General features: G+C 53.4%; 1 protein-coding gene across 2 annotated transcripts in view; it reads right to left on the bottom strand.

Moving 5' to 3' along the window:
- The window catches only part of LOC147740877 (torsin-3A-like), a 58,174-nt gene extending 44,799 nt beyond the window's left edge, over positions 1 to 13,375 (bottom strand). For both annotated transcript variants that reach the window (XR_015307476.1, XM_086952179.1), the window contains exons 1-2: positions 12,034 to 13,375; positions 3,213 to 3,323 (exon numbers count right to left, since the gene is read on the bottom strand). Coding sequence is in view for 1 of the 2 variants with exons in the window: in XM_086952179.1 (XP_086808305.1) it covers positions 3,213 to 3,323; positions 12,034 to 12,877 (955 nt within the window). In the remaining variant the exon portion in view is untranslated. The remainder of the gene's footprint in view (positions 1 to 3,212; positions 3,324 to 12,033) is intronic.
- Positions 13,376 to 14,000: the final 625 nt, after the last annotated feature.

The following is a 14,000-nucleotide window of genomic DNA, read 5'->3' as shown; positions in this document are numbered from 1 at the left end:
GATATTTTTTTACTGTTCTCAAAGTGTTGAAGGAGGCGAGTGTATTCACCTGAGCTGCAAAAGTTTTCGACATATATGACGCCCAGGTTTCTAACCTTTTTTACCTGGGTTATATAGACGACATTTTGGTAATTTGGCAAGGAACCAGGATACAATTGGAAAAGGCCATTGAAACTCTAAATCAGTGTCATTCTATGATCAAATTTACTAACCACATTGACCAGAAAACCAGAAACTTTCTAGATATCACCATAACCAAACAGGGTAACCAGATTTCAACCAAAACATTCAAGAAACCGACGGATAGAAATAATGCACTGCATTACTCTAGCTTTCATTCCCAGACTCTGAAGAATCACCTGCCATTCTCGCAATTTGTGAGAATCAAGAGGATCAGCTGCGATGAAACACAAGCCAGGGTGGATATAGAAGAAATGGCGCAACAATACAGCATTAGAGGATACCTAGACAAGATACTAACTGAAGCAAAACGGAAAGCTTTATCAAAACCTCGGGAAGTTCTATTGAAGAAAGTAGAAAGAAATCCAACGAGAAGAGAAATTTGTGTGTTGAAACAATCAACGTTGACACCCAAGATTAAGAAGTGCATATTGCGGAGATGGGAACTAATTGAACAAGAGGAAGACTTTAGAACAGTTTTCATAGACAAACCTATTTTTGCACTTTCGAGATCAAAAAACTTAAAAGAACTTCTGAAACTAAAACAAATAAAGACACCACAGGAGAGGATAAAAGGAATGTGCAAGTGTTTCAACTGCGGACATTGTGGTAACGTATTATTGGGAGACACATTCACGCATCCTCATACAGGAAAACAGATCAAACTCAGACATACCTCGGATTGTAATACAAGCTCAGTGATATACGCTCTACCAGGAAGATCAAGGTTAGGCTCACAGAGCATAAATCTAATATAAGATTAGGGAATGAGAAATCGAGTCTAGCACAACATTGGAAGGAGAGGCAACACACTATCCCTCAATTAAGATATACTGTACTGGAGCAGGTGTTGGTTGAGCCCCATGTGGATCCCAACATACGGATAACCCAAAGAGAGACATTCTGGATGAGGTACTTGAATACCGTTAAACCTGGAGGGCTGAATGACAAAATTGAATTTGCTTGTTATTTATGATGAAGTGTTATTTATGATGAATTTATACCTATGTGATTGTGGTGTTCAATGAGGTGTGAATACAGGATCAAGTTCTGATAAAGTGTTACCAACAATTGTGCACACATACATGTACGACTAGAAGCACTTTGTTCATTTTCATTTTTACTTATGTTATTTTTAGGTTCACTACCTACACACCCGTGAATCTAGTTATTGTTTACTTCGGATTCACATACGTGAGACGTAATAGACTCGCTTTTTAGATCTAAATAGATGTTCAAGCTAAGCGATGGTCTGTCTTCTATTACTAGTGTGAGGAGGCGATATCTGTAGTTAGCGAAAAGCGGTAGTCCGTTTTTGATTTTGATGATTCAAGAAACATGTCGATAAATGTAAATTGGTCTTTTCAGTATAGATTTCACTTTCCAGTATTTTCGCAGTATCTTTCATTGTGAACAGCTCGGCATTTTTAATAGTGTTGATGTGTAAATAAAAGGGGCTAGGGACACCAGTCCGTCGTTGATGTTGGACACTAAAAGACGTTCCAACACGCGACTCTGAGATATCGCGTGTTTTCAGTACACGGAAGTGAAACAGGGAGCCGGTGTCAGCGGTCGGTAGGAAGCCGAAGGTAGGATACGGGGGCAGTCTTTTTGGTTGTTGAGTAGATGCGAGAGTTGGGTAGTACAGATCTTAAGCAACTTAGATAGTAAGGACAGTTCATTTGTTTTACAGGACAAACAGCGTATACAGATTAATCGAGCCGAAAGGAGGAATAAGAGGAAGTAAGTGATGTATTTCAAAAAGTTGGCTCAAAAACAATTGCGATGGCGTAGGTGTTTACTTATAGGAGTCCCGTCTTGTTTTCAGATTCAGATACAGTCGTTTTTATCAGAGGTTTTGATTAAGAGACAGCACACCCGTCTGGAGGGTATGTTTAATATTCATACATTTTTTTCCATTTTTTGCACTGGTACATGTAGCGTAATACACATGTTGGATACACTATACCACACTTGATGGCATATATAGGGCACAATCACAACATAAATAACTGTTTGACTTTTGAATTGCTAGTTCGCTTGGTTAAAAAGAGATAATGCAACAGCATGATAACTTAGAGTGCATGTTTACAAATTGTATAATGTATAAGCACACGTTGAAAAATGATTGTTTGAGAAACATGTATATATCATCATTTGATCTCATATTCTAAAACATTTTTTTACCCAGTATTTCCCCTGACGAAGATGCTGAAGCATCGAAATGCATTGGGAGTCATCGCGAGTTCTGATGAAATCACTTTATCACACCAGTATTAGTTTGGCTCTTGTTAGAAAAAAGTAAATCATATTTCTAATGAAGATGAATTAAGAATATGTTCATGAATAACTGAAAAAGTTGAAATATAAAGAATGTTGTGAAAACTGATAGTAAACAATCAATGAACTATAATTGAGTTGGTTACTTCTGTTTTGAAAAAGAGGCATAATATTGACTAACGCATGTATTACATGTTACGTTTAAATGTTTAAAATAATGTTGAAATATTTGAAAAATATGTAGTAAATGAAGAAAAATGTAGTTGCACCTGTGCAAGTTCGAACAGTGCATTCCTGCATTAGACATAGTTGTGTCTGCAAGTACAGTTCTTTGAAAGACCTGACAGGGGCTAGTCAGGTAGCGGGTCTGCACCGATTTGTTTAAAATCAAGTAACACTAAGGTTTAAAAATAAAGGGGTGTGCCGGTTACACACATATCTTGTTCAGTGTTTGTTTTAGGTCAGTTCACACTAATCGCCTGGTGCAGGGTCTTGCACTCAGCCCTTGGTAGACTGCAGGCCAGTGGTGACCTGGTCACGTGATCAAGAAGCAAACACCCCGCCACCACCACACACACACGGACGGACGGCGTGCTGAGGCATTTTGTAGTTTCTGGGTGCGGCCTTGTTGGTAATCCGGCCCCCTCAGACAGACGCCAGAGCAAAGGCAATGCAGGCCTGGACAAACATGGAAGGAAGAGTCGAGCGCAGGCGCTTAGAAGCAGCAGAGGCGCTGGGAGCACACCCATTACCTGTTAGATTGAGGGGCACCTTACAGTCCCAGGGTTCACACCCCCACACGCCGCAGTACCAGCTGGCCAGCATCTCCAGGTAGACTCGCCCCACCAGAGGCAGGCTCCAGCCTGTGAAGAGAAGACAGAGGAGTGACCGAGGAGGAGAGACAGACACCGAGGAGAGACAGCCACAGACACTCCATACACAGCAGCAGTGACCGAGGAGGAGAGACACCCGCCGAGAGAGACAGACACACTAAAGAGACACCCACAGACACTCCACACACAGCAGCAGAGACCGAGGAGGAGAGGCACACGCAGAGGAGAGACGGCCACACTAAAGAGACACCCACAGACACTCCACACACAGCAGCAGAGACCGAGGAGGAGAGGCACACGCCGAGGAGAGACAGCCACACTAAAGAGACACCCACAGACACTCCACACACAGCAGCAGAGACCGAGGAGGAGAGGCACACGCAGAGGAGAGACGGCCACACTAAAGAGACACCCACAGACACTCCACACACAGCAGCAGAGACCGAGGAGGAGAGACACACGCCGAGGAGAGACAGCCACACTAAAGAGACACCCACAGACACTCCACACACAGCAGCAGAGACCGAGGAGGAGAGGCACACGCCGAGGAGAGACAGCCACACTAAAGAGACACCCACAGACACTCCACACACAGCAGCAGAGACCGAGGAGGAGAGGCACACGCAGAGGAGAGACAGCCACACTAAAGAGACACCCACAGACACTCCACGCACAGCAGCAGAGACCGAGGAGGAGAGGCACATGCAGAGGAGAGACAGCCACACTAAAGAGACACCCACAGACACTCCACACACAGCAGCAGAGACCTAGTAGGAGAGACACACGCAGAGGAGTGACAGCCACACTAAAGAGACACCCACAGACACTCCACACACAGCAGCAGAGACCAAGGAGGAGAGGCACACACAGAGGAGAGACAGCCACACTAAAGAGACACCCACAGACACTCCACACACAGCAGCAGAGACCGATGAGGAGAGACACACGCAGAGGAGAGACAGCCACACTAAAGAGACACCCACAGACACTCCACACACAGCAGCAGAGACCGAGGAGGAGAGGCACACGCAGAGGAGAGACGGCCACACTAAAGAGACACCCACAGACACTCCACACACAGCAGCGGAGACCGAGGAGGAGAGACACACGCAGAGGAGAGACAGCCACACTAAAGAGACACCCACAGACACTCCACACACTGCACACAGCAGCAGAGACCGAGGAGGAGAGACACACGCAGAGGAGAGACAGCCACACTAAAGAGACACCCACAGACACTCCACACACAGCAGCAGAGACCGAGGAGGAGAGGCACACGCAGAGGAGAGACAGCCACACTAAAGAGACACCCACAGACACTCCACACACAGCAGCGGAGACCGAGGAGGAGAGACACACGCAGAGGAGAGACAGCCACACTAAAGAGACACCCACAGACACTCCACACACTGCACACAGCAGCAGAGACCGAGGAGGAGAGACACACGCAGAGGAGAGACAGCCACACTAAAGAGACACCCACAGACACTCCACACACAGCAGCAGAGACCGAGGAGGAGAGACACACGCAGAGGAGAGACAGCCACACTAAAGAGACACCCACAGACACTCCACACACAGCAGCAGAGACCGAGGAGGAGAGACACACGCCGAGGAGAGACAGCCACACTAAAGAGACACCCACAGACACTCCACACACAGCAGCAGAGACCGAGGAGGAGAGGCACACGCAGAGGAGAGACAGCCACACTAAAGAGACACCCACAGACACTCCACACACAGCAGCAGAGACCGAGGAGGAGAGACACACGCAGAGGAGAGACAGCCACACTAAAGAGACACCCACAGACACTCCACACACAGCAGCAGAGACCGAGGAGGAGAGGCACACGCAGAGGAGAGACAGCCACACTAAAGAGACACCCACAGACACTCCACACACAGCAGCAGAGACCGAGGAGGAGAGACACACGCAGAGGAGAGACAGCCACACTAAAGAGACACCCACAGACACTCCACACACAGCAGCAGAGACCGAGGAGGAGAGGCACACGCAGAGGAGAGACAGCCACACTAAAGAGACACCCACAGACACTCCACACACAGCAGCAGAGACCGAGGAGGAGAGGCACACGCAGAGGAGAGACAGCCACACTAAAGAGACACCCACAGACACTCCACACACAGCAGCGGAGACCGAGGAGGAGAGACACACGCAGAGGAGAGACCGCCACACTAAAGAGACACCCACAGACACTCCACACACTGCACACAGCAGCAGAGACCGAGGAGGAGAGACACACGCAGAGGAGAGACAGCCACACTAAAGAGACACCCACAGACACTCCACACACAGCAGCAGAGACCGAGGAGGAGAGACACACGCCGAGGAGAGACAGCCACACTAAAGAGACACCCACAGACACTCCACACACAGCAGCAGAGACCGAGGAGGAGAGGCACACGCAGAGGAGAGACAGCCACACTAAAGAGACACCCACAGACACTCCACACACAGCAGCGGAGACCGAGGAGGAGAGACACACGCAGAGGAGAGACAGCCACACTAAAGAGACACCCACAGACACTCCACACACTGCACACAGCAGCAGAGACCGAGGAGGAGAGACACACGCAGAGGAGAGACAGCCACACTAAAGAGACACCCACAGACACTCCACACACAGCAGCAGAGACCGAGGAGGAGAGACACACGCAGAGGAGAGACAGCCACACTAAAGAGACACCCACAGACACTCCACACACAGCAGCAGAGACCGAGGAGGAGAGGAGCACGCAGAGGAGAGACAGCCACACTAAAGAGACACCCACAGACACTCCACACACAGCAGCGGAGACCGAGGAGGAGAGACACACGCAGAGGAGAGACAGCCACACTAAAGAGACACCCACAGACACTCCACACACTGCACACAGCAGCAGAGACCGAGGAGGAGAGACACACGCAGAGGAGAGACAGCCACACTAAAGAGACACCCACAGACACTCCACACACAGCAGCAGAGACCGAGGAGGAGAGACACACGCCGAGGAGAGACAGCCACACTAAAGAGACACCCACAGACACTCCACACACAGCAGCAGAGACCGAGGAGGAGAGGCACACGCAGAGGAGAGACAGCCACACTAAAGAGACACCCACAGACACTCCACACACAGCAGCGGAGACCGAGGAGGAGAGACACACGCAGAGGAGAGACAGCCACACTAAAGAGACACCCACAGACACTCCACACACTGCACACAGCAGCAGAGACCGAGGAGGAGAGACACACGCAGAGGAGAGACAGCCAAACTAAAGAGACACCCACAGACACTCCACACACAGCAGCAGAGACCGAGGAGGAGAGACACACGCAGAGGAGAGACAGCCACACTAAAGAGACACCCACAGACACTCCACACACAGCAGCAGAGACCGAGGAGGAGAGGCACACGCAGAGGAGAGACAGCCACACTAAAGAGACACCCACAGACACTCCACACACAGCAGCAGAGACCGAGGAGGAGAGACACACGCCGAGGAGAGACAGCCACACTAAAGAGACACCCACAGAGACTCCACACACAGCAGCAGAGACCGAGGAGGAGAGGCACACGCAGAGGAGAGACAGCCACACTAAAGAGACACCCACAGACACTTCACACACAGCAGCAGAGACAGAGGAGGAGAGACACACGCAGAGGAGAGACAGCCACACTAAAGAGACACCCACAGACACTCCACACACAGCAGCAGAGACCGAGGAGGAGAGGCACACGCAGAGGAGAGACAGCCACACCGCAGAGAGACATCCACAGACACTCCACACACAGCAGCAGTGACTGAGGAGGAGGCGAGACACACCGAGGAGAGACAGCCACACTAAAGAGACACCCACAGACACTCCACACACAGCAGCGGAGACCAAGGAGAGACACACGCAGAGGAGAGACAGCCACACTAAAGAGACACCCACAGACACTCCACACACAGCAGCAGAGACCGAGGAGGAGAGACACACGCAGAGGAGAGACAGCCACACTAAAGAGACACCCACAGACACTCCACACACAGCAGCAGAGACCGAGGAGGAGAGACACACGCAGAGGAGAGACAGCCACACCGCAGAGAGACATCCACAGACACTCCACACACAGCAGCAGTGACTGAGGAGGAGGCGAGACACACCGAGGAGAGACAGCCACACCGCAGAGAGACATCCACAGACACTCCACATACAGCAGCAGTGACTGAGGAGGAGGCGAGACACACCGAGGAGAGACAGCCACACAGCAGAGAGACACCCACAGACACTCCATACACAGCAGCAGTGACCGAGGAGGAGAGACACACGCCGAGGAGAGACAGCCACACTAGAGAGACACCCTGCAGGCACACCACACGAACCCTTCACTTCCCAGTCACCAGAGACCCCACAGACACTCCATACACAGCAGCAGTGACTGAGCAGGAGGCGAGACACACACCGAGGAGAGACAGCCACACCGCAGAGAGACACCCACAGACACTCCACACACAGCAGCAGTGACCGAGGAGGCGAGACACACGCCGAGGAGAGACAGCCACACTAAAGACACACCGTACAGAAACACCACACAGACTCTTCACACGGCCAGCCACCAGAGACACCCACTGATACTCCATGCACACCTCGGACACCAATGAGATGTCCCAGAGACAGACACTCAGAGCACTCCCTGAAGATGCCCCACCGACCCACAGAGGTATCACAGACTCCTCCACCACACCTCCATATAACTCTCTGCCAGGCCCTAGTACTCTCCCTGTCCTCCCTGATGTCTAACTCTCTGCCAGGCCCTCATAACTCTCTGCCAGGCCCTAGTACTCTCCCTGTCCTCCCTGATGTCTAACTCTCTGCCAGGCCCTCATAACTCTCTGCCAGGCCCTAGTACTCTCCCTGTCCTCCCTGATGTCTAACTCTCTGCCAGGCCCTCATAACTCTCTGCCAGGCCCTGCTACTCTCACTGTCCTCCCTGATGTCTAACTCTCTGCCCGGCCCTGCTACTCTCACTGTCCTCCCTCATAACTCTCTACCAGGCCCTGCTACTCTCCCAGTCCCCCCTCATAACTCTCTACCAGGCCCTGCTACTCTCCCAGTCCTTCCTGATGTCTAACTCTCTGCCCGGCCCTGCTACTCTCACTGTCCTCCCTCATAACTCTCTACCAGGCCCTGCTACTCTCCCAGTCCTTCCTGATGTCTAACTCTCTGCCCGGCCCTGCTACTCTCACTGTCCTCCCTCATAACTCTCTACCAGGCCCTGCTACTCTCCCAGTCCTTCCTGATGTCTAACTCTCTGCCAGGTCCTGCTACTCTCACTGTCCCCCATCATAACTCTCAGCCAGGCTCTGGTACTCTCACTGTCCTCCCTCATAACTCTCAGCCATGCCCTGGTACTCTCACTGTCCTCCCTCATAACTCTCTACCAGGCTCTGGTACTCTCACTGTCCTCCCTCATAACTCTCTGTCAGGCTCTGGTACTCTCACTGTCCTCCCTCATAACTCTCTACCAGGCTCTGGTACTCTCACTGTCCTCCCTCATAACTCTCTGCCAGGCCCTGGTACTCTCACTGTCCTCCCTCATAACTCTCTGCCATGCCCTGGTACTCTCACTGTCCTCCCTCATAACTCTCTACCAGGCTCTGGTACTCTCACTGTCCTCCCTCATAACTCTCTGTCAGGCTCTGGTACTCTCGCTGTCCTCCCTCATAACTCTCTGCCCGGCCCTGGTACTCTCACTGTCCTCCCTCATAACTCTCTGCCAGGCCCTGGTACTCTCACTGCCCTCCCTCATAACTCTCTGCCAGGCCCTGGTACTCTCACTGTCCCCCCTGATGTCTAACTCTCTGCCAGGCCCTCATAACTCTCTACCAGGCCCTGGTACTCTCCCTGTCCTCCCTGATGTCTAACTCTCTGCCAGGCCCTCATAACTCTCTGCCCGGCCCTGCTACACTCACTGTCCTCCCTCATAACTCTCTACCAGGCCCTGCTACTCTCCCAGTCCTTCCTGATGTCTAACTCTCTGCCAGGTCCTGCTACTCTCACTGTCCCCCATCATAACTCTCTACCAGGCCCTGGTACTCTCACTGTCTTCCCTCATAACTCTCTGCCAGGCCCTGGTACTCTCACTGTCCTCCTCATAACTCTCTACCAGGCCCTGGTACTCTCACTGTCCTCCCTCATAACTCTCTGCCAGGCCCTGGTACTCTCACTGTCCTCCCTCATAACTCTCTCCCAGGCCCTGGTACTCTCACTGTCCTTCCTGATGTCTAACTCTCTGCCAGGTCCTGCTACTCTCACTGTCCCCCATCATAACTCTCTACCAGGCCCTGGTACTCTCACTGTCCTCCCTCATAACTCTCTGCCAGGCCCTGGTACTCTCACTGTCCTCCTCATAACTCTATACCAGGCCCTGGTACTCTCACTGTCCTCCCTCATAACTCTCTGCCAGGCCCTGGTACTCTCACTGTCCTCCCTCATAACTCTCTCCCAGGCCCTGGTACTCTCACTGTCCTACATGATGTCTAACTCTCTGCCAGGCCCTGATACTCTCACTGTCCTCCCTCATAACTCTCTACCAGGCCCTGGTACTCTCACTGTCCTCCTCATAACTCTCAGCCAGGCTCTGGTACTCTCACTGTCCTCCCTCATAACTCTCTACCAGGCCCTGGTACTCTCACTGTCCTCCCTCATAACTCTCTGCCAGGCCCTGGTACTCTCACTGTCCTCCCTCATAACTCTCTCCCAGGCCCTGGTACTCTCACTGTCCTACATGATGTCTAACTCTCTGCCAGGCCCTGATACTCTCACTGTCCTCCCTCATAACTCTCTACCAGGCCCTGGTACTCTCACTGTCCTCCTCATAACTCTCAGCCAGGCTCTGGTACTCTCACTGTCCTCCCTCATAACTCTCTACCAGGCCCTGGTACTCTCACTGTCCTCCCTCATAACTCTCTGCCAGGCCCTGGTACTCTCACTGTCCTCCCTCATAACTCTCTACCAGGCCCTGGAACTCTCACTGTCCTCCCTCATAACTCTTTGCCAGGCCCTGGTACTCTCACTGTCCTCCCTCAAAACTCTCTGCCAGGCCCTGGTACTCTCACTGTCCTCCTCATAACTCTCTGTCAGGCCCTGGTACTCTCACTGTCCTCCCTCATAACTCTCTACCAGGCCCTGGAACTCTCACTGTCCTCCCTCATAACTCTCTACCAAGCCCTGGTACTCTCACTGTCCTCCCTCATAACTCTCTACCAGGCCCTGGTACTCTCACTGTCCTCCCTCATAACTCTCCGCCAGGCCCTGGTACTCCCACTGTCCTCCCTCATAACTCTCTACCAGGCCCTGGAACTCTCACTGTCCTCCCTCATAACTCTCTACCAGGCCCTGGTACTCTCACTGTCCTCCTCATAACTCTCTGCCAGGCCCTGGTTTTCTCACTGTCCTCCCTCATAACTCTGCCAGGCCCTGGTACTCTCACCCTCATAACTCTCTGCCAGGCCCTGGTACTCTCACTGTCCTCCCTCATAACTCTCTGCCAGGCCCTGGTACTCTCACTGTCCTCCCTCATAACTCTCTGTCAGGCTCTGGTACTCTCGCTGTCCTCCCTCATAACTCTCTGCCCGGCCCTGGTACTCTCACTGTCCTCCCTCATAACTCTCTGCCAGGCCCTGGTACTCTCACTGTCCTCCCTCATAGCTCACTGCCAGACCCTGGTACTCTCACTGTCCTACATGATGTCTAACTCTCTGCCAGGCCCTGGTACTCTCACTGTCCTCCCTCATAACTCTCTCCCAGGCCCTGGTACTCTCACTGTCCTACATGATGTCTAACTCTCTGCCAGGCCCTGGTACTCTCACTGTCCTCCCTCATAACTCTCTGCCCGGCCCTGGAACTAACTAACTAACTAACTAACTAACTAACTCTCTCTCTCTCTCTCTCTCTCTCTCTCTCTCTCTCTCTCTCTCTCTCTCTCTCTCTCTCTCTCTCTCTCTCTCTCTCTCTCTCTCCTCTCTCTCTCTCTTTTCTTTTTCTCTCTCATCTTTCTCCTCTCTTTCTCTCTCTCTCCCTCTCAGTCTATCTCTCTCTCTTTCTCTCTCTATCCCTCTCTCTTTCTCCCTCTCTTTCGCTCTCTGTCTCTCTGTCTCTCTGTGTGTCTCTCTCTTTCTTTCTCTCTCTCTCTTTATCTATCTCTCTCTCGCTTTCTGTCTCCCTCTCCCCAAATCTCTCTTTCTCTCTCTATCTCCCTCTCTCTATCTATCTCTCTCTTTCTTTCTCTCTGTCTCTTTCTCTCTCGGTCTATCTCTCTCTCTTTCTCTCTCTATCCCTCTATCTTTCTGTCTCTCTGTGTCTCTCTCTTTCTTTCTCTCTCTCTCCCTCTCTCCCCCTCTCTTTCTCTCTCTACCCCCCTCTCTCTATCTATCTCTCTCTTTCTTTCTCTCTGTCTCTTTCTCACTCTCTCTCTCTCACTCTGTCTATCTCTCGCTATCTTCATTCATCTCTCTCCTTTGTATGCCAGTGCAGTCACAGCGCTAAGGACAAAGGGGAGGGAGACAGTCACTTTGATGGCACCACAGAGAGAAATAAAAGAGCCTACTGCAGAGTTCGCAGCCACAGAATGAGCGCCGTCTGTGCCGCGAGAGGCTGCTAGGCGCTAGCCATGGACATGAACCAGGCGCTAGCCATGGACATGAACCGGGCGCTGCGAGGTCCGCGGAGCCCGGAGGGGCGGCTCTTACCTGGCTTTACGGCGTCAACCTCGTCGATGCACTCCTCTGGCCACAACTGGCGAGACATGTGGTGCCAATAGCGCCTCGAGAAGTCCAGCGCCGCTTCTACCTGCTTCTGCACCAGACCTGGCTGGGGGTTCGCCGGCTCCTCTGCTCCTGCCCCGGAGCTCTCCTGTCGCCGTGCCAGCTTCTGCCCTCCTGACCTGGGCACAGCTGGCTCCCCCTGGAGGCTCTGCCCTGCGGCCTTGGGCACAGCGGGCTCCCCCTGGAGGCTCTGCCCTGCGGCCCTGGGCACAGCGGGCTCCCCCTGGAGGCTCTGCCCTGCGGCCCTGGGCACAGCCTCCTCTCCCAGGTGCCCCATGCCCCCTGCCCTTGGCACAGCCTCTTCTGTCGTGTGTAATTCGCCCCCTGCCCTTGGCACAGCCTCCTCTCCCAGGTGCCCCGTGCCCCCGGCCCTGGGCACAGCGGGCTCCCCCTGGAGACTTTGCCCTGCAGCCCTGGGCACAGCCTGTTCTCCCATGGGTATCTGTCCTAGTGCCCTAGGCACAGGCTGCTCTCCCAGGTGCCCCGTGCCCCCTGCCCTTGGCACAGGCTGTTCTGTCGCGCGTCCCTTGCCCCCTGCCATTGGCACCGGCTGCTCTCTCGTGTGCCCCATGCGTGCTGCCCTTGGCAGAGCCTGTTCTCCCGGGTGCTCTAGCCCACCTGCCCTGGAAAAGGCTACCTTCCCCTGGTGCCTCTGCCCTGCTGCCCTGGGCACAGCCGGCTCCCCCCGGTACCCCTGGGACCCGAGTACCCCTAGTAGCAGGAGGCAGAAGCATGCCAGGGCGGAGGGGGGTGGGGGCACCCAGGGCATCGCGGTGCCAGCAGCAGGGGGTCTCCCGGTGCACTCTCCTGCCAGGCTCTCCAAACCCCTCCAGAAGGGTCTCCGTGCCAGGGTCTCCCCTACGCGCGGATCCTGAAATGTCTCTCTGTGAACCCTTTCCAGAACACACTAATTATAAATGTCTCTTTCTGTACTGTCCTCTCACTGCCCTGCCGTCTCTCCCCACACTGCCCCTTCCCTGTCCGCACTGCCGTCTCTCACTTTTCCTCTCTGCAATGTCTCCTCTCTCAATCTGTACTGCCTCTTCACTCTCTGTCCAGTGCTGTGCTGTCTCTTTCCTTCCCTCTAGTGCTGTCTCTTGCCCTATCTCCACTGCCTCTCCTCTTGTCTGTCCAGGGTTGTTTCTTTCTCTCCGTGCAGTGCAGTCTCGCTGCCTCTTCTTCCTCTGTCCAGTGTTGTCTCTTTCTGTCCCTGTAGTGCAGTCCAGCTGTCTCTCCACCCTCTCCCCACAGCCTCCCTGACAGCTCTGACTCCAGCACACGCTTTCACTCACTCACCCCCTGGCATCCCCACCCACCCCTGCCCCGCCTCTCTCCTGCCGCTCCTGGGCTGTCTCTTTCACTCTCACACCCTGAGAGCTCCACTCCACCTCGCGAGCAGGGTGGGCGTGACATCACTTCCCCTGCTCTGGAGCAGGGTTGCTAAGGGACAGTTGTGTATTTATTTACTTTCATAGTTTCCAAATGAAACAGGGCACGATCAGGAGGCGGGCGCAGGTCAGGCCCGGGCTGGGCACACTGGGCAGGGAGGGGAGACCTGGCAGAGACACGTGAGGATAGGGGGGCGGGGGGCAGAGTGACACATGGGGCAGACTGAAGCCCAGAGGGCAGACAGCAGAACTGGGCAGAGTGACAGGAGAAGAGGGGGGGGGGGGGGCGTGGGGGCATTGAAAAAGGAGTGGGCACCCTGGGCAGGGAGGGGAGACCTGGGTAGAGACACGTGGGGGTAGGGGGGTGCAGAGTGGCACAGGGGGGCATACTGAAGCCCAGAGGGAAGACAGCAGACCTGGGCAGAGTGACAGGAGAAGGGTGGTGGGGGCAGTGAAAAAGGAGTGGGCACCCTGGGCAGGGAGGGGAGACCTGGCAGAGACACG

This window comes from Lissotriton vulgaris, chromosome 1_1, assembly GCF_964263255.1.
Source record: "Lissotriton vulgaris chromosome 1_1, aLisVul1.2, whole genome shotgun sequence".
NCBI lineage: Eukaryota > Metazoa > Chordata > Amphibia > Caudata > Salamandridae > Lissotriton > Lissotriton vulgaris.
The sequence above is the reverse complement of the archived record's forward strand: the minus strand, read 5'-3'. Positions and strand labels throughout refer to the sequence as shown.